Below are 26954 nucleotides of genomic sequence, written 5' to 3' on the forward strand. Positions count from 1 at the left end.
TACAGTTACAAATTCTATCAATCTCAAAATATATACAATGTCTCAGCGCTCACCCTTATGCCATAGGCTTCAAACATCACTTCGATGTCCTAAAGAAGAACAAAAACATATTGTTCCAAAGTGCAAAAATGAGAACAAGCATCCCAGAGAAGGAATAACTATACATCCGGTATTCACCTTCATCTCTACAGACTTTCCAGGAGCTCCAGCATCACCCTAAGGAGACATTAAAGTAAATTAAATAATGTGATTTACATTTACATTTACATATGCTCATGAGGGATAACAATGATGCATTACTGTTTCTCCTTTCAGGCCTCTTTCTCCTTTATCACCCTGCAAAAAAAAAAAGACAAATGAGCCGCAGAGCCAGCATTTCTGTTTTTCTACAAAACTCTGTTTCAGTATGAGCCCCGTCACCATCTTACCTTCATTCCTGGAGCACCCTAAACACACAGAAACAGAGGAGCAAGACATTGGAACATGCATGACATCATGCTCGCCATATCTGCTAGGGCAGATAATGGCCCGACTCATTGCAACCCACAATAAAAGCATTAAAGTCATCACTGAATGATGACTCAGATGCCTTGCAGGCAAAATATGAATTATGCCATGCAACAGCTGAATTAATGTGCCATTATTCATGAGCTAAAAATATCCAGGAATGTGTTCTGAGTATACATATAACTCACAGTAGCTCCTGGAGGACCCATTGGGATTGGAAATGCTTCTCGGATTTCGTCAACGGTGGCACCCTGAGAATGGATAATAATTAATTTTCACTTCGACCCAACCATCCACCCGACCTGGCCCCTAAGTGGAGTTTTAGGCTTGTTATACTGCATCCCCTGACTTCTGGATCACTTGCTCTGTACATCCAATATTAATATCTATAATATTACATCGGAGTCCGTTTAAGTACATCACTTATATATCTATAAGGGTGCCAAAAATGATAAATATAAATGTTTCTGAGGTTTGCAGAAAAGTAAAATGCCAACATTTTTCTGGCAACCAGGCTGTGAAGTAAGAAATCATCTTCTAATTAAGAAAATTTGAAAATGCAGGTAATCATTTTTACCTCTGATGTGACAAGCACCTGCCTCCCAGGCAAACCCGGAGGTCCTGGTTCCCCCTTAAAACCATCTTTACCCTGTGAAGGAAGAAAGACCCTCTAAGGTTTGGTTGGCTTTCTCACAAAGATAACGTTTATCTGTTTTATATCAGAACCACTTACCTTTTCACCCGGGTCCCCCTTGTCCCCCTGGAATTAGAGGAAAGTTAAAAGATGTACTAAAGAAAAAGCTTCATAAGTGTTTTAACTGATTGCAATACATTTCAAGGACCTTTTTGCCGTCATCTCCTTTCGGTGCTCTTTCTCCCTGAGAAGAAAAAATACATTTTCCATTTCAATGATTCACCTAAAAATAGTACCCCAAAATCTGAACAACAGTCTAAGTAAGTCTAGAGGGTATCACACGGCAAAATGCTCTAACTGTTAGATGACAATGTTCCTCACATCTTTTCCTGGCAGACCCCTCTTCCCATCAGTGCCAGGTCTCCCCTGTAGAGCAGAGGAAATAAAACAACCGCAATGTCTAGAGATATTTTTCAGACTGAGTATTATGGTGGTAGGACAGAAGGCTCATGCTAATTACACACCTGAAACAACAATCAATTATGTTATATTGGCCTTTAATGTTATGATGGGAAATGTATAAAAGGATGGATATTTAATGTTTCAGCCAGAGGTGCCGTCAGAGCGGTACTCACCGGAGTTCCTGGTAAGCCAGGTATTCCAGCGATCCCAACCCGGCCTGAGTCTCCTTTATCTCCCCCCTGTTCACATTCACACATACAAAAACAAACCTTTTATTAATTAAACACTTTATTAAACTAATATTAAATGGTATTACATACAAATATAGGTACAAAAAAACTTAAAAATGACATGTCTACCTCTGTTAAAACAAAGCATCTCCATTTCTGATTTTGAGCAAATAAATTGTCTTCATGGTAGTTAATTATGTATCAACAGTATTATGTTACAAAAAACATCGATGCACTCACCAGACCAGGCTCTCCTTTTTGTCCCTGGTCACCCTGCAGTTAATATGGAACATCTTATGAGTAATCTTAAACTGGAAATACCTAACGTTTAATACAATTCTCACGTGCAGATTGTAATAATCCAAGTAAAACTGTTTGTATAACCTTCATTCCTGGTTTCCCTTGTAAACCATCAAGTCCATCTCTTGAAGAACCAACCTGCAAGCGCAAAGAGTTTTATATTTCAACACATACACATCGCCTCTGATACAAACAGTACACAATAAAGGACATTAAAAATTACTTATACACGTACCAGAGATGGTCCAGGTAGTCCAGGTTTTCCCTCTGGACCCTGTGGAGCGAAACAAATATTCAAATGTTGATATGATTCAAGAGATTCAAAAAAAAAAACAACATAATTATTATCGTCTCCTACCAAATATAAAAGTACCAACCAAAGCACAGAAAGTAATACAATTACAGTTAACTATTATTAATTAACCATCATTTTTCCTCATCGATTAATCTGCATATTATGTTTTTCGATTAAACAATTAATTGTATAGTCAAAAACATTGCTTTAGGAATTGTGTTCAAGTGTCTAATTTAACGTGACTAACAAATCCCAAAGATATGCAAATTAGTGTTACATAAAACGGAGACAACCAGCAAATCTTCACAAATGAAAGGCTGGAACCAGATAATATTTAATTTTTTAATTATTGCTTTTTAATTCATTGTTTATCCAAATTGTTACAGTTTAATTTTCCGACAACTGACTTATCTCCTAATGGACGTTTGTTTTAGCTCTATTTGACACTTTGCTGGATTGCACTGCTATCTACGACAGTGACTAACGTGCTTCTAAATTTGCAGTAGATACACAGAATGGTGGTGGGATGTGAGGGGATACTCACTCTGGGTCCAGGCAGACCCGTTTCTCCTCTTAAACCTGGCAGACCAGACTCTCCTGGTTCACCCTGAGGGAAAACGAAAGGAAAGTAAGAGAGATGAGAAGAGAAACTTCAATTCTTTCATTAAAATGAGCCAAATAAACTGAATGAAATAAAGCATGTTGCTTGTCATTCTTCAAATTACCTTAATCACTCTGGTCAGTACGTTGTTATCAGCAATCTGGTAGGACAAAATCACAAATCAGAAGTTAACTGGCTAATTGATGGACAATGTCATCCGATTGAGAACAGACATTATTTTTCAAAGGTCTCATGGGAGAGTAATGTTTTTTTTCTTTTGTTCTGGTTAAGCTGCGTTACAACCAATACCCTTGTCAAACATGGCTGAACTGACGAGGAGCTGTCAAAAGAGATAATAGAGGTTTGTTTACTTGTCCTCCCGGAGGTCCAGGTTTCCCCTTTGTGACAACGGCAGCACGATCAAAGGAAGAGCACAATAAAACACAGTTAAAAATCTAACATGTCACACTGCTAAACACAATCCATATCTGCAACACAAAGGGAAAATAGTAGGTGCACTGAAGAGTGTCATGCACAGAAAGCCAAACTTAATTAGTGAACATATCAAAATAAAAATCATGGAGTCACAGAGGGATAGCAGGTCATGAAGATGGTGGCCGACACAGAAGAATGATCAGAAGGCGTCAGCCAGGAGAAACAATAAACATGCTAGTCAGTGAGAGAGGAAGCGGGAGAGGGAGAGAGAGAGAGCGAGAGAGGGAGAGAGAGAGCGGGGGAGAGAGAGGGAGAGAGAGATGGTGGATACAAACGTACCTGCTCCCCTTTGTCGCCTTTCTTTCCATCCGTACCCTTCAAAAAAAAGAAAATCCCATGTTATTTGTTTTATTGCAGTATAAACTGAATTATTACAGTGACTTCCATTAAGGTTTTCTTAAATAAAGTCATAAAACTTCCAAATAAAACTAACTAAAACACTTATTTTAATGAAATTCAAAGGACTTACAGACAGGCCAAGCCCCCCGGTATCTCCTTTCTCTCCTGGGTCCCCTGGTCGCCCTGGTAACCCCAGTGGACCCTGATCAACATGAACAAAATAGTTAAAAAGAGCATATAGTCTTGTATTGCTGTTTACACCCAAAGCCTTACAGTAGATACAAAATTAAACATTTAAAATAAATGCCGCTATGAGCAAGTGTGTGTATAATTGCTGCAGCATGATGTTTGCTCAGCGGGAGTCCTGGCAGACAGTGGAGCTTTGTACATTTTGGAGCTAACTGAAGAATGACAAGTGGCACCCTTTAGCATTAAAGTATTGAAAATAGAGGTTAACTGAGCACAATGGAAATGCAATATAAACAACACAAATGTACCCAAAAACACACTGTGTATTACATGAATAATTTATGAAGTTTTAGAACTAGCTTCGGGAACAAAGGCCATGGCTTGAACACATCCCATTTCCGCACAAACGTATTAAGCACACTTAAGCCGTTCTGCTTTCTTTTGGCTCAGTTTTCAGACACAACCCAAATCCCGTTTTCTTCTCTCTCCTTTCTCTCTCTTCTGTCTGAATACAGGAAACACCTGGGGCACTATCCAAATCTCAATACACAAAGAAGACAGCCTCTGCACTCACAGTCTTGACTCCCCCAGTTCCCTCAAGCCTTCCCGCCATCAGTTGACACTGGTCAATCATCACAATGTGTTATCACCACAGTTTTGTAACTTTGTTAAAATAACTTCCAAACATATAGTTTTAATAGGACATCCTGACTTTGTTGTTGTTGTTTGGAGGTATTTTATGTATGCGTATTATATTTACTACTTTATTTTCATCATATTTCTGACTTTAGTATCAGAAAACACAAAATAAATACCCTTATTCCTCTGTCCCCAGGCTCTCCATGTGGTCCTAGTTCACCCTGTGAAAAACAAAATGATTCACTTAAAGTTTGTAAATTTAGAACATGACTGTACTGATTATAATCATCATGGAACAATCCAACCTCCCGAGCAACATCGCTGTCCGACAAAAAAAAACTTAAGCTTCAAGTAAACATGGTGACTGTACCTTAAATCCTTGATCTCCTTTAGTTCCAGGTGCACCCTACACACAAAGCCAACAGTCATGGATACTCACATTACAATGTAAATACTTACATTTAAATACATTTTCCTGGGCTCCAGGTTTTATCTGAATATCACCTTCTGACTTGTCCAGACATTTATAATATTCTATATATGTCTTATGTTTTAATTAATACAGTTTTTTTTCTGGGGTAATGTTTTCTAAATATTTTATTCAAAATAAATCTGAATTGTGCTGTTTTGTTCAAAAACTTGTATCATTGCTGTAACAGCCACTCAGGATTTACTTACATCTTTACCTCTTAATCCTGGTTCTCCAGGATTGCCGGACAGCCCACTTGTCCCTTTTTCACCTTTAGAGCCATCGTGCCCCTGAATAAACACAGGACTTCTGTTTATATATATATATATATATATATATATATATATATATATACTCAAAGTCATCAGTTGCCTGACCTACAGTATTTACACATTGATCAGACACGATATTCATTTGGAGTCATGGGTCTGGCCATCTGACAGATCTTAATTTAATAAATGATCTTAATTTAGAACTGGTTTGGTTTCCTCCAACCTCTTATAAAATAACTGGGTATTTAGCAGCTAAATGTTCCATTGTGTTCAGGTGCTGGTCTCTCCATCCACCTGATGTTTTTGGCTGAGCAGGTAGTGTGCAACGGGTTTTTAGAGCTTTTTTTGGGTTCAAAATCACTGCTGTGACTGGAAAGTTGGTCGATAAGCGCAGTGAAAGTGAACCAAAACCGCAAAACAATAACATCTGTAAGGTGCTAAAACAAAATGATAATTCTGATAAAAGAAATAATTCTCTGTGGGGTTGTTGTGACCACTTTCACACCACACAGTCATTTGATAGTATTGATAGTCAGTTTTCACTTACTTTTGGTCCTGGTTTTCCAGATAAACCAACATTTCCCTGTGAATGATAAGTGTTATATATGATAGCAATGAATGGCTGTTTTCAGCTTCGTTTTTGTACGACAACAACAAAGTTTAAATGTTAAATGAGTGGTTACTTTTTTAGGTCACTCACCCTCTCGCCGTTTTCTCCTTTTGGTCCCCGCTGTCCTGGAATCCCAAACCCAGGACTTCCCTGCACACATCAAGACAAACCATATCACCCATATATTTATATACAGTATTCCACAATAACAGCTATTCACTCTATTACTATATTAGTGACAAAATACAGAAATGACAAAAATGCAAGCGTGATGTACAGTATTTCCGGTTAGCAACCTTGTCTCCTTTGTCTCCACGTTCCCCCTTTATTCCCTGTGGGCCTGTTGGGCCGACTGGACCAACGTCTCCCTAAGAAGAGAGACAGACACAGAACATCATTCAGCATGGTTCTTGTCACTAAACCAGACAACAGTTTCAAAACAAAAGTCTTCTTCTTTAAATTGCACCCTGTGGACTGAGATTAAAGAGGTCCTATTCTGTGGAGCATTCAGTCCCACTTCAAAAGCTAATGAGAGAAAATCTTAATCGTGTTTGCTAAGCAAACCCAGAGGACTGAGTCTGAGTGTGCAAGAAATACCCTGACCAATTAATTAACAATGTCTCGACAGAATAAAACATGGAGAGAATTACTTCCCTCCAGCTGACTAACTTATTTCAAGCCAATTAAGATAAATGCAGACAAACAGCTTAAGCACACATGTAAGGTCGTGACAAAATTGAACAAGGTTAGATTGGGACTTATTGGGAAACATAACCGGCAGCAAGTAACACTTTTCCTCAACCTCAGAGACCTCTCAAACCCTAAACCTGCAGTCGTGCACCTCGGTAGCGAATAGAAATTAGGTCATTGCCAACTTTTTAATTATTGAACTATTTCTTGGAGGCAGAGCTCTAGAGTGAAACATCAGTAGGTGGATGCATAAAAAGAAAAAAGGAATCTGAATGTGATGACATCTGTTGGGCTACCATCAATCAGATCTGATCTAATCGCACCCGTACATTTCTGATGGATCGGACAAGCTGAGTTTGAGTGCAGGCTGTTTACTGTTCGTATATATAACTACGAAAAGTAATGCACTGTAATTTCCAAATATTTATTACGGTAGAAATTATGTCCAGAGCAAAGCAGGAAGTCAGGCGACATAGTATGGGCCTAAACGTCACCTTTTGTCCAATTAGACAGACCCACACAGCGACGAAACAAGCAAGTTGAGGCGACGCTTGGTCAATTTCGAAGCAGGAAGAAAATGGCGGCTGAGTTACAAACCTTCTCAAATCACAGCTAAAGTACAAGTACTAAGTACACTAAAATGTGTATCTGAAAACATTTGAGATGATAAAAAGGCAATACAGTAACAGGATCCTAAATTCATATTTGATCAGTTCTGCCTTGTTTTACAGTTTGGTCTGGGTGTCATAAGCCTGGTAAGTTGCCCTGGATGGAGAGTGCCAGTTATGTTCAGTGTGTTCAGTAACTACATTTAAGCATGACACACAAATGGTTATGATTGGTCTGCTGAGCGGCCTGGTCATCTGGAAATCTGTCTGAGTAGGAGGGGGGGGCAGATGTATCTGCCAGAGCAAATGAGACTTAAGCTAATTCAGGCTCACTAAGAATTGTGTGCAAAACATAATTGCAGCGTGCAAGAATGTGGGTGCTCTACACAGCTCGTTGTGTAGGCGTGAGGCATATAAAAATATGGGAACCACCGTGGTGCATGCTGCCACAGCAAAACCCTTTCTTGGATGAAGAAAATGTTAAAAAAGTTGATTCTGGTTACTTACCCTGGCACCCTTTTTTCCAGTTGGTCCAATTATCTGTTGTGGCGGGAAAAGAAGACTGAGTGTGAGTATCAAGTGCTTCTATTTCTCAGGTCTAAATGAGTGAAATTGTTTTTCTTACACCCTTGGCAGGATCTCCAGGGACTCCTCTTGGACCCTCATCTCCTTTTAACCCCAGTGGCCCTGTCAGTCCCTGGGAAAATCAATGTAAGTAAGAAATATATTTCTGAATTCTGTATCACTGTTTCGGTTATTAAATACTTCATATTTTGTGCCAAATAACAAATCTCTGGTTATTTGTCAATGTATATTCTCAACTTTCAGCCTTAACACATTCTAAAATACCCTTTACACATCACTGGAAGCAATTATGGCTTTGTTGGTTTAGTGGGACATTATGATAAGTACCACTTAGTTATGTAATTGTAAGGCATATTTTGTCTCAGCACAGAAATGTTGAGCTCATGTAGCTAAAATTTGTATACTGTCAACTTGTGGCCACATTGTATTAGATGTAATCCTCACTCACTGTGGGTCCTTTTGGTCCTATTGGTCCCATCTCTCCTCGTTCTCCCTGAAAAGACAAAATAAAAATAAAATGTAACACTGAAAACTGTGTGCACACACTCACGTAACCATATTTCTTTTGTGTGTGAAGCCAGTGCTAATTAAACATCTAGCCTGAATTAAACTGATTCTTTCACTTTATCATATTAAATATAAAGCGAATATGTCCAGCCTAATGAAGAGAGAGCGGACAAGTTTGTGGGATGAACTTACCTTGTCCCCTTGCTCCCCTTTGAATCCCTTCTTTCCCTGCAGGTAAAAAGAAATCAGTGGCTCTGAATTATCTCATCACTGATTCTTACACAATATTAACCATTAGTTTAACAGGTTTCATCTCATTACACTGAGCTGGAATTCATTCATGTGCCTAAGGGTAAAATATGAATGAACTCATTGCTAGCTATTGAAAAGGAGATAATGATGAAGTGCACACCCGAAGCCCAATGATTCCTTGGATGCCTTGCTCTCCGCGATCCCCCTTAAAAGATGAATTACATATAATATTTTACAAACAGGTTTTTAGAGTAAGCAGACTACATTTATGTCTTTTTTCACGTTTGTTACCTTTGGGCCAACCGGTCCTGTTAAGCCAATATTTCCCTGCAAAACAAAAGTTCAACTACTGAAACAAAAAAATGATTTTGCAGATGACTTCATCTCTATTCTAAATACAATGATAATACTCTATGGGTTCGGATGATTTTTCCTTTTTAAGTTCATTGCCATGTACCTTCTCTCCTGGCTCTCCACGGGGACCTTGAACACCTTGGATGCCAATTCCTTCTTCACCCTGCAAAAAAGTAATATTCAGTCAAGTTACTCAGACTTATACGCATGTATTTTTAGCAGATTGGTTCAAAATGGGTATTTTTCTTTTTAATATTATGACTTTTACCTGCTCTCCTTTCTGACCTGGTAATCCAGGAACTCCATCAATGCCAATGGGACCAGGCAAACCAGCAATACCCTACAAAAGTTTGCATATGTGTGCAGTATGTGTTTGTTGGTGAGAGACAGCGAGAATGAAACAAAGAGGAGAAAAACATTTTCAGAACTCTGTATTATCAGTTGTGTTATGCAATGTCTTTTGCCTCTTTGAATCATTTTATCAGCGCTTACATCTGTTCCCGACTCTCCTTTGTCTCCTTTCACACCCTGCTTCCCACGTAAACCCTTTCAAAAATAATGGAAGTGTAATCAGATGAAAAGGAAACAAGGAATATTTCATAAATAGTAACACTGGAAAAATAGGCTTAATATGCAAGAAGACACAATTCATGAAGCGTGATATTTATGCAGCGCATTCAAATTTCCGGTGCAAAGTCTTCATACTTACTTTTGCACCCGGCTCCCCAGGATCTCCCTACAAAGTGCAAATAGTCAAGCATTGTGTGATACTTCATAATGTTTGTTGGTCTGATATTGCATGATGTAATATGATGCCATGCTCATTGAAACAATCCAAATCCATCAAATTTCAGGTTAATGGGTTATTGGGGTCTTAATTTAAATCTGATCCACGTTACCTTGACAGATATTCCTGGGGACCCTGGTGGTCCTGACTGACCAGACAGACCTGGCGCTCCATTAACCCCTGGTACACCAGGAGGCCCCTGGGGACCCTGTAAGATGCAGTGGTTAGTATTTGCATTGTCTTTGGGTTCACTGTTGGAAAAACTCAAAAATATTTTTTTTTGCATGACTCACTGAAGATCCTGGCTCGCCTTTTCGTCCAGGAACGAAATTTGCATCCGGGCCAGCTATTACATATCCAGGCTCTCCCTAAGTGGAAACACAAAAAAAGTAAGAATCTGGATACACAACATAATATTTCCACCCTTTTCATTCAAGACAACTGTGTCATGATCTTTGTCTCGGTCTAGATTATAAGGCAAAGGTTAGACTCACTCTCTCTCCTCTCTGTCCCTTTGGACCAGTGAGCCCAGGCAGACCCTGCCATGGAAAGACACATAAAGACTGCTTATTAAAGGAATATAAACCATTCATTAATTTGACAGATATGTAGAACATTAAAATGTTTAATGCTGTATCCTGGTGGTTAAAGGTTTCAAGAGGAAGGCAAAAACATCCATGAAATGAATGAATATGGTGAATATAAAACTACTGCACTTACACAAAAAGTTATAAAACGTTAAGCGTTAAGTGTTTGTAGTACTCAATGAGCTGAGCCATGATGGTGTCATACTGTATACTTGAGGTCATTCACCAAATAAAGAACATAAACAAACTTATACACACAAACGTATGTATATAAAACATATAGTGTATCGATTTGTGTCTTGTTACATTTCTAAATTAAGTTCGGAAGGGATTATTGTGCCATTTGATGTACAAAAATATGTGCCTGTGGAATTCTAGGTAATGGTCATTATGGACATGCGTATTACTGTTTTGCAAAATCCACGAAAGAAGAGTTTTATCTAGCTAGTGAAGTTTTAAGACAGAGACAAGCAATGAAATACAACCAAAAAAGTAGATTTCAAAAGAGTACATTTAAAAAAGCAGCAGGGAAAGAAATGTTTCTTTCAAAAGGAAGATAACATAGCCAGCACTAGTTGTTGCATTGAGTGTGCTTTGAGTGGACACCTGCTAATGCTAGGGCCACCATCCAACACCACTAGGGACGATAAGAATCAGGAGTGCACAGATAAGTTGTCAGTTGTTTGTTTTTTTACATCTTTGTGGTGCCCTGTCACTAATGTTTTCATCTAGTATGGCGCTCTGATGTTGGCCTTGCCATTGTAACTCCTCTGCAGTCTGTTTTTCTAGTAGTATTTTATTGGTTGTTTTTTTAAGCTGCATGCTTTCACTTTGTTACAGCTGATTGCGAGCTTCCTGCTTTGACCATCTTGCATTGGGCCCCGATGCTGCCTCGTTACACTGCTGCTCCTAATATTAAGTTACCACCTTCAAGTCTTATCTCTTAATTGCAATTTAGCTGAAGTTGTATTACTTTATTTAATAAATCCACAGTGGAAAAGCAACTAAATCATCCACATTCAAAGACAGCACATTTATATGATCTGAGTTGTTTGCTGCATAAAAGTGTTTTGTTCCATTAATGTATTTGTCATGTCAGTCTTACCATATCGCCTGGTATGCCTTGAGGGCCCTGAAATAATGAAAAACAATTTCCTGAGTCAGACCTAAATGAAATAAACTTTTAGCAGGTCATTGTGAGGTCTTGTTATACTGGATTGAATTACCCGTTGGCCGGCAGAACCTGGGGGTCCAGTTCTCCCTGGTCGTCCTGGTAAACCTGGTACACCATCTGTTGCAGGAGGCCCCTGTCATATTAAAACATTACAGTCTGTGCTGGAAAATAGAATAATAGGCGTACACAGCAAAGCCACACCCTTCCAAACAATCACACGGCAGGTATTATGAGATTTACAGAGTTAAAATGAAAAAGTAATTACAACAATAATTTGATTCTGGACCTATGGGGACAGATAGTTGTGTTAACATTTCCTTTAACTGCATCAAGGGACGAATAATGGTAAAGAGAATGTATGTAAGCTCACCCCTTGTGTATCTTAAAACTGAAGAGCTGAGCTTATTGTAACCCTCTGTTACTATGACAACCGAACCAGCGACTGTTAGCTGTCATTGCAATTGCTGTGGCAGTATCTGCATATATAACAGGGTTTTTAATATGGTGATTATGATATTAATTGTTTATTTATTCAGTTGTGATTTATTGAAAAATATAATACAGCAAGAAAATGTACATAAAGAAAAGTCATCTTGTTGTAATGTGGTATAATTTTATTTAAATGTACAATAATAAGGGCTGTTGTAAAGTTTTGCAGCATGGACACAACAACGTCATACAAGCAAATTCAATAAAATATATGACAGATACAGCCAAAACACAGCAGGCTGGAAGACTTGTCCTGACAATAAGTCAGTAATATGAGTGTATTGTTTTTTTTTTTTTTATTGTGTTTGTATGTTGAGTCTTACCCTTTCCCCCTTTTCTCCTTTGGAAGATGTGAAAGGATCAAACTGCCCAGGGCTTTGCCTAAATCTCTACATAAAAAGAACAAAGACGACAAGTTACGGAGGTCAGAGAGGGGACAGTGGAGAACTTTGAGAAATAGTGGCAACAAAATATTGTCCCTTAAAAGATGCCTCAAACGTACCAGACCTCCGAGACCAGAACCGTCTCCCTGAAAGAATGAGAGCATAGGACAGCAAGAATATAGTAAAATAAATAACACTGCACGTACATTTCTAAATCACTTTAACGTATTTCGGGTAACTCACCTTTTCCCCTTTCTGGCCCTGAATAAACAAACAAAATTGTTTGTTTAATAGTTAATAAATACATTTTTTTTAAAATCAATCAAATCATTGTTAATGTGTGAAGGATGCAAATAGAGAAAAGACACACTGTGCTGCTATTGAATCGCTGTTTAATATATATGAATTTACATTGAATTGTCTTGTCTTGTCTTGTACCCTCTCACATATTTGGTTGCACTGTGACTGGTATGATAATGATAGTGATGAAGACACCAATGAACTGATGGGGAAGGAGAGGGAGGATTTTAAAGTACCAACCTTCCCGCACTGGGAGGAACAGGGACCCTGAGGCTTAAGCAGCTCCTCTGGGTCTTCAGTGGGGGTGTCCAACTGAGCAGACTGAAAATGGGCACAAGGAAAAAGGAATTCATTCGAGGCTGGTCGAAGATATCATGGATAACTGACAAAATACAGAATTGTGTATTGCAGCTGCATCAGTCACGCCATCTGCCTCTCTGACGTCCAAATGGAGTCAAGACCGCTGCAGTGTTCCTTCATACAGAGTTTTTGTGAGTCAATTTAAATAGTTTGGCCGACCTCTGCCACACGTCTTCAAGGTGTATTTACTTTACATGTGCAACTTCACCTAGAACACATCTCTGCCAGTTGTAAAGGTTGTCTGAAATTGCATGCATGTGATTTGAAATGTCTTCTCAACAAGTGAAGAAAATAATGGACTGATGTTACGTTTGCGTTGTTCACGTCTTACCTCATCATTTAGTTTGAACTCGGAGAGGAGTTCCTCACTACAGATGATATTGATAAATTCTCTCTCTATGGAAGGGAAGTCATCAAAGGTTGGTGAGTAGAAGATATTTTTGTAGCTGGTGGGTGCTGCAATCTTATTCAGCTCATCAATGTCTGCGTTAGAAACTCCAACTGCCAGGACACTGACACCTAGAGAGAAACAGATTCAAACATGACCTTCACGTTTCTCAAGTCACATTTTTGCTACAGAAAAACTCATAACCAAACACCATTTTGGAGGCTTTACAATAATCTTTACTGACCCAGAGCACGTGCAAATCTGGAAGGTGGTACCACATTATCCTGGGCCCTGCCATCGGTAATCAGAACCAGAACGTGGGCTACATCCTGCCTCATCCCCAGAGACTCCTGGAACAGTTCCTGCAGAACGTAGCTAATGCCTTTTCCTGGAGGTACACAAAAATATGATGAGCAAATACTGAAACCTTTGGTAGAGTTTGATAAATGCTGGCAGACTAGATGTGCTTGTCTAAACAGCACTGTTTTGGGGTACTGCGGTGACATGGGTAGGGACGTGCACCATAAAGGGAAATGTAAGCAATGCATTCCTTCAATTCATAAATCAAAGTGTATTTTTATAGCACCGCTCATAACACATCACAGGTGACAGACAAGCTGATAATAAGATATATACATATAAACTGCAAGGCAACTTGAGATTAGCCAAAATAAAAAGAAATAATGTAAAATAATAAAAGAGACAAAGAGAGAAAACATTTAAAAACATGAATACAATAAATAATTTGGGCCATTATTTAAGTGAAATAAAATGGCCATGAATAAAACATTTTAAACAAAATCCAGGTTTAAGATTATTCGTAAAGATACCTTCCATAAACATCAATGACTAATTCATTATCATGAATTAATTACTCATAAAGTGGGACAGTTATTTTTTTCATTTATAAACTAATGACTTCAAGGTCTTGTCCCTTTATTGTTGATATCTAAATATGTCTAATGTTTATTGAAACACTTGGCTACTAGCTGTGTCTAGCAGTCTGTATGAGTACATCTTTATGGCAGCAAGATCAGGAAAAGCACATTTTCTGCCCACCAGCATGACAACTGTTAGAGGCTATGACATCAACAGCAGGACCTAAACAGTGTTATAGGATTGCTCTGCCATCTGATGACACATTCGTGTGAGTGTCACTAACCCGTTTTGGTGTTGCCCCCTCCATAACGTAGTGCTCTGAGCGCCCTGAGCACAGAGTTTCTGTCTTTGAAGTCACTCAGACGGAATTCAATTCGAGGTTCATCACTGTAATGAACCACGGCTATCTGAGAGAAAATACACATCATCTTAAATCATCTTTGACTGTAGTGAAACATAAAGCTATAATTCTTTACTTTTGTAATTACAAACCATGTAGCGTAATGCCTTGTTTGTCCTTTTTTGCGTTTGAGTCTGATTCTGCCCACAAGAATTGCACCATTTTGTGGCATTGGCTTTGCACAAGTGACTCTACTCGCAGCAGCTATTGATGTTTAAAGTCACAGTAATCCAGTTGAGTTTATAATTGTCCTACCGCAGCAAACAAACTTACAAACAAAGAGCAATATGGTGACCAGAATATCCAGCTGGAAATAAGATAAAACAATTCAAGTTTTAGTGAGAAACCAACCTGTGTGCCCTGAGGACCAATGATAGGGAAGTAAGTGGCCACCCGGAATATGAAGTCTTTCATCTTGATAAAGTTGTTAGCGCCAATGCTGGATGACTCATCAACTAAGAATACTATGTCTGCTTTGGTCTTACCGCACACTGAAAAACACACAAACCTTAGAAAGAAACTACTTCATTTCTTTAATTAAACAGTAGAATATTCTCATTGTTGATTATAAACCTTTAGCAATATCTATTTATGAATAAACCATACCTGGTCGAGGTGCAGCTGTCGTTTGTGCCCTGACTGTGGTTAATCGAAGGGAGACATCTGCTGCTTTGGCTTCAGTGACACTTGGCTGACCTAGAGGCTTCTTGGTGGTAATAGATTTAGTCGATGGCACAGCGATGGGGTGCCGGGTGGTCCTGGTGGTTGTGTGAGCGATGGTGGTGTCAGCGATGGAGGCAGTCGTGATACGAGGGGCGACTGTGGCTGGCACAGGCTGGACTGTTACCCCGGGACTATTTTGTCCCACTGAGATACACATAGAAATAACAAATGATTAGAAAACCTAAATCAAACTTTTCAGGTCTCCCGAGGGAAACACAGTAGTTGCTGTAGAAACGAATAGGATACAGCAAAGAAATGTGACTCTACGCTGAATCACACAGGGTAGACTGCAGGTGCACAGTGTGGTCCTTCCTGGCTTATTAGTTACTATGGCTGGTTTTGAACTAGTGATTTAGTAACCACTGTTAGAGCCTAACACTTTAGTAATGTGTAAATTAGTTACTGGGAAACATCTGTGGCACTGTCCAATCAAAATCAATCAACCAGACAAACAGTAGGTAGCATCATTGACTGCAACATACATAACATAAAATAGCTTTAGAGGGCCAAATACATTTATTACACTTACCTGCCAATCTTTTTAAATGCACATTTTATGTTATTATATTAATGCATGGGTTTCAGAGTTAGAACGCACACTATGTAAAGATTACTCAGTCCTCGAGCCAATTATAAAATGATTAAATTGTTTTGCCCATTGGTTCGGCTAGCTATGCAGCAGTTACACCTAAGAGTTAGTGATTGTAACAACACAAGTCTGCGTAAGTCTATGTAATGTGGTGCAACAAGTTGTGCTATTTCTCAGAGGGGTTAAAATTATAGTGCAGATACCTATTAAGTATATGTATGTTCTGTGCGATCAATAAGCATATTGTAGCATGCCAGATAAATACATGTGGATACTTCAGGGAGCTTATGAAATCATTCTTGTAAGTAATGTCTTACATATTCTCTGATACACCGTGCTTATAGGGCCCTCCACTTCTCCATACAAAGGTCTGATGGTAAAAATATAGGTTCTTCCATAAAGCAGATTACTGATCTTATAGGAGTTGAAACCAGGGCCCAGGGTCTCGGTTTTAGTCTCCAACACTGAAAAAAGACACACAGAGGAGAAATAACTGAGTAATCATTTCAGTTGATTTAGTTTCCAGGAATGGGAATATCATGCCTCTCAATGGAAATACATTTTTGTCTACAGTAATGAATAGAAACAGTGAGTAGAGCAAAGAATCAATATGTCATCATACGATGGCGTGTGATATGAATGATCTAATAAAAGGCCATGATACATTAAATTGTGGTTCAGCATGAATAGATTAACAAATAATTTGGTAATGCCTGCCCATTTACAGTATTGATGTCATGTGTAATGGACACAATAACAACAACTGCTAACCCTAACCCTATTTGACTGAAAATTGAATGACCCAAATTAAGGGTGAAACTTTCTCTGACCTGAGATATGCCTCCAGGAGAGAAGGTATCCAGAAACGCCAGCCACACGTGTCCAGTTCAGAACAGTGCTGCTGTCTGTAGTGTTAAGAGCAGCAAGGCCGTTCACTTTTGGAAGATCCACTGTAAGAGAAAAGAACAACTCAAAGGCCATAATTGATGGATTGACTGAGTCATACAGTATGTTGAATTCATCCAGATCATTTTTATGTAAAGTAACAAGAGGCCGGAGAATGCCGTGATGCAAAACATCAAGTATGCAGCTCTTTGTGACCCAATAGACTTAGACTTGGACTTTTCTTTATGCACCCTTTGGGATTACTTCTGCAAGGAAATTGAATTTTCAGCACCTTACAAAAGCACAATGGAGGTATAAAAAATACAGTATAAGATAACCAATAAAATCTTAGCTAAATAATTACAGAAAGTATAAAAAAACAATAAACAGTAAACAATGAACTCTTAGTTATATATATATATATATATATATATATATATATATATATATATATATATATATATATATATATATATATGAAGTAGATGTAAGTGTACAGGTAAAATAAAATTCACAGAAAAATAAAATCAGATAATGTAAATGTAGAGAAAATGTGTGAAATAAAATAATATATGGTATAATTCAATGAATAAATAAAGGAAATAATCAATTTAATAATGACTCTGACATACAGTTTTTAATGTGGATCTGTTGCAACTGGCTGATATATGCTTGATAAGGTCAGTATTGCCCCTTAAAATAATAATTACCTTTGCACCAAACACTCAAGTTCAAAGTGAAAACTGGAGCCTTATACCAGAGCCTCTGAGATTGGTCCCACTGTCTACATGTGTAAATAGCTTACAGGATGGTGAAATTTGATAATATGATAATACATTTAATAGTCCCATATTTTGCCCTTTTTTCGGATTCGTACTTGTATTTTGGGATTCAATACTACTTGTGTTACACATAATTGTATAACTATCTCCATGAAACCTCTCATCTCACACTGTTCCTCACTGTTTTGGGGAGGCAGGACTCACAGGTACGTGCAGTGAGCAGGACTGGGCTTCCCTCTTTATTGCCCACCATGGAGGACACCTGGATCTTATAAGCTGAGCTCTCCTGCAGCTTGTGGATGGTGAAAGCGGTGGAAGCAGCAGATACCACGTGAGACTTCTCATCACCCCCTACAGCAGGGAATGATAAAATTCAACATGTAGAGATAAGGTGTTTAAGGTGTGAAACAATGCTGTTGTGTGCTCAGTTACAGTTAAAAAATATTACAATGAGTCACTGGAGTGCAAACAGTCATTTGTAGGAGCTAAGAGTAATTGGCTGGAGATGTATAAGTTGTGCAGCTAGATAAAGTCAATGTGGATGTCACATTTTTAAAGTTTTGGGTTTAAAGCCAACATATCAGGACAGAGTGTTGGAACAACACAATTTGCAGTAAACTGTAAGTTTACATCAATCTCTGAAAATAGGATCATGCATTGGAAACTATAGTTCCAGAAAAGTAGACTTTACATACACACATGCATGCACAGTATATGAGTATGAGTTATCTTACCCAGAAAGGGGATCCAGGAGATTTTGTACCCAGATGCCCCTGATGTTTTCCTCCAGGACAGGGTGAAGGAGTTGACTCCAATGTCCACAACCTTCACCTCCCTCACTGCCTGGATCGGCTGAGAGTCTGAGACAGTAGCTGAAAAACACCAATCAGGTGAATGTATAACATACAACTTTCTTTTCAAATGAAACACAACAAAAAAACAATTCCAATCAAGTGGCATTATTCACACCACCACTTTATTCAAACACCCTATAGTTTGTTGGTGTAATAAACTTGGTGTCACAAATGAACTTTGACAATGACAGTGATAAAACTGTGATGGGATCACACCAGCTGCTACACCAAATCGGGCCAGGGGTGTAAAGTGGTGGGGCAATGGCCCCTTTCCTACTTCCTACCCCTCTACATCCACCACCCTTCCTTAGATCACACCCAGTTTCAAACGCAGCCTTCTTTTTTATCTCAATTACCCACAAGCAACATTTTGTGACTTTATCTTGCATGGTTGCGACGCTATAGTGATGACACAATCTGGCCTCGCAAAATACTCGCAAAATACCCAAAACCGCCTCTGTGTCAGTTCCCGCTACATCCATGATGACACACACACAGTGGAAACAATACCAGCATCACTGTCACAGCTGGTAATGATAGCAGCTCTGCTAATTTGGACTCAGTGACACACAGTACAAGTGTCAACGACAGGAACTGTGGTTACAATGAGAAGACCACTGATACACCAGAACAGAGGAATACTTCACACAAATCTATTTCATGAGGCAAATGCGTAGCGTTAAAAGTCACAAACAAACATGTAGTCGCGACCTTCCGGTACTATATTTTCATCAGGAAAATGGTATGTGACAATAAGATGCCATCTTAAAGTAGCTCTAATTCTGCAACCAATCACATTCTCCATGTGCAATATGGCATAAATATCAAACATCAATTTATTTTTGACAAACTCAAATATTTTACTGTACAAGAAGCTAAAGTAGTAAAACATTCTTAAAAGTGCTTGAAAGATTCCTCAATAATCCATAAAACCGGAAAGGATAAACTCAACTTGCAGGTTACATTTGTAGATGAAGCTGAAAAACAGCATCAAATAAATTGAAGCCTTCACAATGAATACAACAATTCCTCACAAAATCCAATGTACAATCGCCAATGTAATAAGCCTGGAGCTTGGTGTAACAAATTCACTTTGACAGTGACACAATTATAGCAGCTCTGCTGACGACAGCAAGCACTGTGGTTAAAAGGGAAGAACAAAGTACATGACTTGTCAGTCAAACAAAGACACCACGAGGGATGCGGGGCACAGGGTGAAGAACTTCGCTATCCCTACCCATTTAATTACAATGGGGTGCACAGCTACACAGTTATTAAGATCTAAAGATGAATCAAGTTCAATTAAAATAAACTATGAGACCTCGCTCTGTGTACCTGTGAGCTGAGATAAGGAGATTTCTGGTCCGTCTGAGTTCCCGTATACTGCACAGATGGTGATTGTGTAGGTGGACTGTGGGTTCAGGTCTTGGATACGATGGAATAGAACACTGCGGTCCAGGTAATGGGACTGAGGCCTGCTATCACCTGCAAGCATGCAGGTATGTACACACACAACGGAATCTTACATACACAATTAAACATAAAAACTTTTAAAAAGGGGCTGACAGGTGGTCTGTACAAAAAATAAAGTTTTTTTGATTGCTCTTTGAAACATTTAAATAGTCCTTTTATTGTCTGGAACAGAGAAAAAACATTACCTGTGTTCCATGTGAGTTTATACTCAGTGGCTCCAACAATGGGACTCCACTCCACATCTATGGAAGTACTGGTGTAGGACGACACTTTGAAGTTGGACACATAGCCCAACGGAGCTGAGACAGAGGAAATACATTTTTAATTACATGATTTCATCTATAATATGCAACAGAAAGAGTCATCAGCAAATTAAACCTTATTTCTTCTCTAACCTACTTCCTGTCAGTGTTTTTGATTTACAGTCAGACAACAACAGTTCTTGGTCTGCTTAAAAGAACTAGCCACTAGCATTTATTAAAGCTTCTCCTGTGGCTATGCTAAGGTTGTTCTTAAATATATATATATTTTTTCTAATTAAGTTTCAAGGGAAAAAGAAAACATTGATGGGGTTGTCTTATTTCACAGTCTGTGGGTTGGTAGGCCCTCTATACACAACTCTATGTGCACAAGCACTGAAGAGATATTTTTTTGTCCGATTTAAGAGGAACCTAAAGGCAGTTGAAAATCTTGTGTTTGCTGACCTCCACTGGTTCACTGTAACTTCTCAAGCTGCTGCAGTGACGTAGAAATGTAATCCATGTGTTGCTAATGCACTGTGACATCACAGCGGGGGGGGGGGGGGGGGGTACAGCTGCAACAGAGCACCTGTAACCACCTAACATTGAAAGTTCCACCATAGAGGAGAGTGCAACACTGTTTTTCAGCCTAGTGTAAAGTTTAAAGACTGATATCCGGGCATTTTCAATACAAATAATCTTAATTTCATTGACGTTCTATGAATGGAAAGAGCACACACTACATAACACTATGTGAGATTTGTGGTACGGAAGAGAAACAAACTTTGCCAATAAAAAATAAAAAGTGCTCTGTTGTGAAGTAATCAACTTGCAGCCCTGCTGACTCAGGCTCACTTACACAAACTTCAAGTGTCAGGGATGATGGTTTAAATAGGCACATGACTTGTCAACAGTTTAGCATTATATTTTGCCTTGGCATTATATTTCCTGGATAAATCTAATGACTACACAAAAAGAACAAGAATGTATTATAATCAGTCCTAAACCTCAGTGGTAGTTCCGGTGGATGGGAGACATATTGAATACTGGTACTCACAAGTTCTGAAGGTAGCACTGATACCAGGCCCCACCACAGATCCAAACAGCACGTAGAGAGACAGGACATACTCAGTATCATGGGCTACATTCTTCATCTGGTATTCTGTGGTGCTGCCGTTCAGAGCCAACTGTCTGGGACGGTCCCGACCAACAAACTCTGAAAACAATAATAACATTGACAGTACAGTCACATCACACTTTTTTGCATTATTCTTCACTTTCTTGGTATTCCTCTCAACTCTGGCTCAGCATCACAACTCCCTTCAACAACATCCTCCTCCTTTACCCTAACATTTGAATTTCCAGTTGTCATGTCACCTGTCACATCCTCTTGGCAGACTGGCAGGGTTAACTTGTCTAGTGGAAAAGCAGTGGCATTTCAAAAGAGATAGGGAGCAAGTCAGCGTCAAAATCAAACCTGGACTCGCATGCATACAAAAAACAAAGGCCCTTTACCCCAAACTTTCTGTAGAAGAGTCATGAGATGTATCACCGGAAGAACCAGTATGTACATATTTTTATAGAAAACAAGATGCAGAAAGAAAGATAAAGTGTAAAACCTGGAGTTGGTCCCCAGGCCAGTCTGTATCCTGTGGCTCCTGGGACACTGTTCCATGAGATGACAGCAGTACTGGTGCTCACAGCAGACACCTTCAAAGTCTGTACTGCGCTGCTTTCCACTGACACACACACACACAGAAAAAGACAGAAAGGGCATCTTAAGTCTTATCGGGTCTATAATATTGTGTTCATTCATGGCTGAATTTCTGTACTTCCTTGCAATCGTCCTATTTACATGTCTTGACTTTGGTGGTGATGATGGGCCCTTCAATGTCTCCAAAAATGGGGTTGATGGTGACAGTGTACTCAGAGGCTGAGTGGAGGCCCTGGATCATGTAGAAGTTAAAAGTGTCCCCGAGGTTTATGTTCTCTATGTGGCCGTCTGAAAGACACAGAGAGGCACAAAGGCTCTAATATCACAGTTATTGGCTTTATTAGAAAAAAAGCAAGGTTATTTATTCTTTGTAACTTAATTGTAGGATACAACAACAGTACCTGGGGATTCCCATGTCAGACGGTATCCCGTAGCACCCTTAACTGATGCCCACCTCGCCTGGACAGTGTCTGTGGTGGCGTTTTGGACCAGGAACTTCTGAACTTGTACTAGCTTTACTGTGAAACATGTCCATACCCACACAAACACAAAATCAATATTTCCCTTTAGTTTATTTACTGATAAGAGAAAATCCTAGTAATGAAAAGATGTTAATATGATCTTTGATTGGGAAAAACAAAGTTATTCAAAGTAATTTAATGAAATATGAGAAAGATACAAATCTCAATCAATTCATATCAAAGCAAAACCTCTCGAGATATTTCTCTAGCGTACCATGAAAAAGAGATAAATGAGAGTCTGGCTGTATTGCTGGTGTTTTTTTTCTCAAACAACAGCCCCGTACTGTGGATATATCATGGTACTACACCTTGGCATTTCCTTCCTTGTGTTTTAGCTTGTTTCATATTCTATGACTTTGACTGCAATCATTGTTTGTTATAGTGTTTTAATCAATGCCGTTAAACTTACATGTCTTGCCCACTACTGAAACCGTTTCACTTGGTCCCTGGGGGTAAACAGCATAAATACTGACAGTATACTTCTTATCCTCCTCCAGGCTGTCAATCACATGAGAAGATGTGTCTCCAGGAAGCAGGTTCTCATAAGTATATCCTGGTCGGTTGGCTGCAGAGCAAAAGTAAAAAGGAATTAATATCAAGGAAATATACATTCAAACTAAGTTTAATTGGTTCCCCGCACATCTTCCAGATCAATGTAGCAGAAGCAGGTGCCTCTCTGCTCAAGGAGAGAGGACCTCCAAGGGAAAAGAAAGGACTGGAGCACACTGATTTATTAAATATTTTAACAGAGACAAAGCAAATGTATGAGGAAAGGGGTTTAGTTGCACTACCAGAACACACATGCTCTGCCTCCACTACACACACTCTGCACTAACTCGGAGTTTCCCGGAAAATCCATCCCAAAACCTTTACATAGAAGCATGGGTGTATAAAGAAAGCAGAGAAGTCAGTCCACAGGCTGATAGACCACCGAGAAAGTCGGTGAAGGTCTCAATTTTTAAGTTGCGTAACAACCTGTTTGCCCATTGGCAATAAAAAAAAAAGATTCATAAATCTAAAATTTTACACACAGACACAGGGTATTCAAAGTTACAAATATAAAAAGTACAATATACAAAATGTACAAGTACTGCATCAATCTTGTCTAACAGATTAAAGAAAACATGTCAAATTCTGGGGAATAGAAAAAATGTTACCCTCTCATAGAGGTGTCCACATGATCAAATCACTGCTCTACATAGAGCAGTGGTCTCCAACCATGCTCCTGGAGAGATCTAGTTATCTGCATGTTTTTGGTAACTCCCTACTCTTAACTTCCTCATTCTAACGCTCATTATCCAGCACTTAACAAGCTTTACCTGCTTGATAATGAACAGAGCCTAAGAATCAGATGTGTAAGAGTAGGGCGATACCTAATCTCTATAGACAGATTCTGCATGCGAAAGCATGAAAGCAAAGGCTTATCTGCCGTCAGGTAGAAGTGATTGGGTTCTTTTTATTGAGATTTTCAGCATCAAATCCCAGGGTTGTGCACACTTGATCCATATTGTTATGACATACTGTATATTAGCATAAACAGCAACAATGGGATCCATACACCTAACACATTTGAGCCCTTTGAATTTGTCATGTCTTCCTTAATATGTTACGTGTGATGAATGCAGACAGTATTTTGTACATTATATAGGCTACATATGTGTCTGTCTTGTCTTTGTTCCGTTTCCGTTATCCGCTACAGTTCGCCAACCAGCCCTTACCTGGGAGTTGAGATAAATCAGTATGCTCCTTGGAAGATAAATTCAAACAACTTGGTAGATTTAGGATTCCAGATGATATATGGATATAAAAATATATATTTACCAAAATTTACAAAAAAGCGGGTGTAGGCCTATCTCTAAGATACATTATTATTATGATGATAAACACGGCAAAAACATACTTGACACTATTATGTTGGTCTGCAATGTGTTTTTCATGTCAAATAATAATAATTGCATGGTGAAATGTCAGCATACATCTTGGGATGAAGATCTTGAATCCGTTGAGCTTCCCTAGAGGAGGGGTCCAGCCCAGGCGCAGAGAAAACAGGCCCTCCTCGATAACACGAAAGTTTGACACCTGAGGCAAAGGGGCTAAAATACAGAAACTTGTTTATTAGGGAAGTAGATTACAGAAGTGCAAAAGTATTAGTGTATTTTCTGAAATCTGCAAGAGCATATAGGATGTGAGACACTCACTTGTCTGGACGGTGATTGCTGCAGAGTCTCCTATGAGGCTGGGGTAAATGGCGTAAACAGTGAGGGAATAGTCTGTTTTAGGACTAAGCTCTGTCACCACTGCTGTGCTCACATCTGCCTTCAGATCAACCTGTTGCATACAAAGAAGACAGCAAAATGAGAGGAGCTTAGCATGTGTGCTGTGTGGGAAACTGAGAGCAGGAGAGAGTGAAGTGAATGCAATGACACAGAGATATACTTCTGGAACATGTACTTGAATAAATATCTTGTCATAAACAAAAAATATATCTTCACTTCCCATGTCTGCCTCAGTAAACCACAAGCATCCTTATGCTTTGTTGACGCTTCTGTCAAATACCCTTTCTCCATTATATTCAAATTCTGAGCACAAACACAGAAGCATGAATATTGTTGGAGAAATGGGCATCATGTTGATCCCTTTAATGCAATTTGGTTGTGATATTCAGATGGAATTGCACAAAAACCTCAGGCTGCAATGAGAGAGAACTTGCTGCATTTTAAACACATCTACATTAGTTGATGTTGTGAGGTCATCATGCACATGTGCAATCCCTTACCTGTCTCTGTTGTAGGGGGAAGTTTCCACCGGAGCTGAGAGGGTAGACCAGTAGACGATATCCAGTGACATCACCTGTGGCCTGGCTCCATGTCAGTCTGAGGGAACTGTGGGCCAATTCGCTTACTTGCAGGTCTCTGGGACCCACCACACGCTCTTCAACTAGGATTGCAAGAAGGTTCAAAAAGAGGAATGGGGTGAAAAGGAACAGGGACCATAAAACATGCATAGTGAGAAATCTATTAATCATTTTTATAATACTTTTCAAGCTACAGTTCACATAAAAATGTCAGTGTGAGGGCAGTTTTTAATGGAAATCTAAGTTAGTTATGAAGTGACTTTCTTTCAAATTGTGTGTGTATAGACTCACCAGGTGGGGAAGTTTTCACAGGAAGTGGCGGTTCAGAGGCAGTAAAACACACTCTGCGGGATATTTTGGGAAGGATGGTTTGAAGGACAGAGTAGTCGGTGGCTAGTAATAAATGCTCCTCATGTGGCTCTGACACAATCCTCCTCAGCTCTGACTCATCAGCTCCCCTAACACCTGGTTACAGAATAGACAAAATAAAACAAGAAAACAATGTAGACAAAGCAACAGTCTCTTCACACAGAAAACAAGTGAATAGTAGTTACAAAGCAAAGCATATGTGGTGTGTCATTTCTATGTTTGACATCTTCCCTTTGCATTTTCTCCACATACTTTCCCACAGACACCACTAGGGGGAGCTGTGGATCTAGTTTAAATCATGAAAAGATGCATATGCTAAACACATATAAACTGTACTGTAGACATACACAGGTCTAATCAAATGCTCTCTGGCACTTATCTCAAGTTTTGGCATTACGTGTGTTTGTCAGGCTCAAGATTGTGGAACTGGGCCCTGACAAACACCAGATAAAGACCAAATCTGGACTCAAAAGTTTTCCTGTCTCTTTTTTAAAATCATTTTTAATAGAAGCAGTTACAATTACAGTGACCTGAAATCTGCACCTGAAAAAGACATTTGTGCATCTGTATGTACAGAGCATGCTGCATATATCTGTACATATGTGTTATCAATGCTACACAGGCTCCACAGGCATCTTGGTTTTGCACTAGTACACAAGACGCATGTGGTGCTCCTCTGCAGGAGTGATGAACGAGAGGAGCCAGCCTCAGTGTCAGAGGTGCAGATGGGGGACATTGAATCGCCTAATGAAAAATGGCTGCGATTAGCACACCATCGGCTAATGAGCAGTAATTATTGCACTGCTCCCAGCTGAGGCGAGTACGTTTTGAGCTTGTGAGCTTATGTCTGTGTGTGTGTGTGTGTGTGTGTGTGTGTGTGTGTGTGTGTGTGTGTGTGTGTGTGTGTGTGTGTGTGTGTGTGTGTGTGTGTGTGTGTGTGTGTGTGTGTGTGTGTGTGTGTGTGTGCGTGTGTAGTAGAAAGAGAGTAAGAAATGGTAAGTACACGTGTGGGTACACAGCAGCGTGTATTCATGAGTGGGGGATAGGTGTAGAAGCTTTGCTGATGCAACACACAGTATCAGAAAGTGAACTTTTACATATAGGTTGACGGATCAGGAGCTAAATTCATGTTTATGTTTGCGCATACATATATAGGGCATGCACCC

The 26954-nt window shown here is 39.3% G+C and overlaps 1 protein-coding gene across 1 annotated transcript in view; it reads right to left on the minus strand.

Annotated features, from left to right (window-relative positions):
- Window positions 1-26954, minus strand: part of col7a1l (collagen type VII alpha 1-like) — a 62117-nt gene that overhangs the window by 23193 nt on the left and 11970 nt on the right. Inside the window, exons 6-68 of the mRNA XM_083935075.1 lie at window positions 25711-25884; window positions 25342-25502; window positions 24764-24893; window positions 24542-24658; window positions 22975-23130; window positions 22446-22562; window positions 22186-22332; window positions 21950-22069; window positions 21388-21546; window positions 20277-20390; window positions 19954-20103; window positions 18499-18636; window positions 17969-18115; window positions 16928-17047; window positions 16415-16561; window positions 15392-15652; window positions 15137-15276; window positions 14669-14792; window positions 13751-13894; window positions 13450-13637; window positions 12999-13079; window positions 12702-12719; window positions 12578-12604; window positions 12399-12464; window positions 11639-11719; window positions 11518-11544; window positions 10320-10364; window positions 10119-10193; window positions 9938-10033; window positions 9748-9774; window positions 9531-9584; window positions 9307-9378; window positions 9142-9201; window positions 8976-9011; window positions 8845-8889; window positions 8625-8660; window positions 8374-8418; window positions 7966-8037; window positions 7848-7880; window positions 6339-6410; window positions 6133-6192; window positions 5980-6015; window positions 5370-5450; window positions 5062-5097; window positions 4868-4912; window positions 3994-4065; window positions 3804-3839; window positions 3401-3427; window positions 3154-3189; window positions 2973-3035; window positions 2369-2407; window positions 2218-2271; window positions 2074-2106; window positions 1777-1842; window positions 1523-1567; window positions 1350-1385; window positions 1241-1267; window positions 1085-1156; window positions 696-758; window positions 429-446; window positions 301-336; window positions 178-216; window positions 54-89 (exon numbers count right to left, since the gene is read on the minus strand). Of these exons, the coding sequence (XP_083791201.1) occupies window positions 54-89; window positions 178-216; window positions 301-336; window positions 429-446; window positions 696-758; window positions 1085-1156; window positions 1241-1267; window positions 1350-1385; window positions 1523-1567; window positions 1777-1842; window positions 2074-2106; window positions 2218-2271; window positions 2369-2407; window positions 2973-3035; window positions 3154-3189; window positions 3401-3427; window positions 3804-3839; window positions 3994-4065; window positions 4868-4912; window positions 5062-5097; window positions 5370-5450; window positions 5980-6015; window positions 6133-6192; window positions 6339-6410; window positions 7848-7880; window positions 7966-8037; window positions 8374-8418; window positions 8625-8660; window positions 8845-8889; window positions 8976-9011; window positions 9142-9201; window positions 9307-9378; window positions 9531-9584; window positions 9748-9774; window positions 9938-10033; window positions 10119-10193; window positions 10320-10364; window positions 11518-11544; window positions 11639-11719; window positions 12399-12464; window positions 12578-12604; window positions 12702-12719; window positions 12999-13079; window positions 13450-13637; window positions 13751-13894; window positions 14669-14792; window positions 15137-15276; window positions 15392-15652; window positions 16415-16561; window positions 16928-17047; window positions 17969-18115; window positions 18499-18636; window positions 19954-20103; window positions 20277-20390; window positions 21388-21546; window positions 21950-22069; window positions 22186-22332; window positions 22446-22562; window positions 22975-23130; window positions 24542-24658; window positions 24764-24893; window positions 25342-25502; window positions 25711-25884 (5078 nt within the window). The remainder of the gene's footprint in view (window positions 1-53; window positions 90-177; window positions 217-300; window positions 337-428; window positions 447-695; window positions 759-1084; window positions 1157-1240; window positions 1268-1349; window positions 1386-1522; window positions 1568-1776; window positions 1843-2073; window positions 2107-2217; window positions 2272-2368; window positions 2408-2972; window positions 3036-3153; window positions 3190-3400; window positions 3428-3803; window positions 3840-3993; window positions 4066-4867; window positions 4913-5061; window positions 5098-5369; window positions 5451-5979; window positions 6016-6132; window positions 6193-6338; window positions 6411-7847; window positions 7881-7965; window positions 8038-8373; window positions 8419-8624; window positions 8661-8844; window positions 8890-8975; window positions 9012-9141; window positions 9202-9306; window positions 9379-9530; window positions 9585-9747; window positions 9775-9937; window positions 10034-10118; window positions 10194-10319; window positions 10365-11517; window positions 11545-11638; window positions 11720-12398; window positions 12465-12577; window positions 12605-12701; window positions 12720-12998; window positions 13080-13449; window positions 13638-13750; window positions 13895-14668; window positions 14793-15136; window positions 15277-15391; window positions 15653-16414; window positions 16562-16927; window positions 17048-17968; window positions 18116-18498; window positions 18637-19953; window positions 20104-20276; window positions 20391-21387; window positions 21547-21949; window positions 22070-22185; window positions 22333-22445; window positions 22563-22974; window positions 23131-24541; window positions 24659-24763; window positions 24894-25341; window positions 25503-25710; window positions 25885-26954) is intronic.

This window comes from Echiichthys vipera (assembly GCF_963691815.1).
Source record: "Echiichthys vipera genome assembly, chromosome: 20".
Classification (NCBI taxonomy): domain Eukaryota; kingdom Metazoa; phylum Chordata; class Actinopteri; order Perciformes; family Trachinidae; genus Echiichthys; species Echiichthys vipera.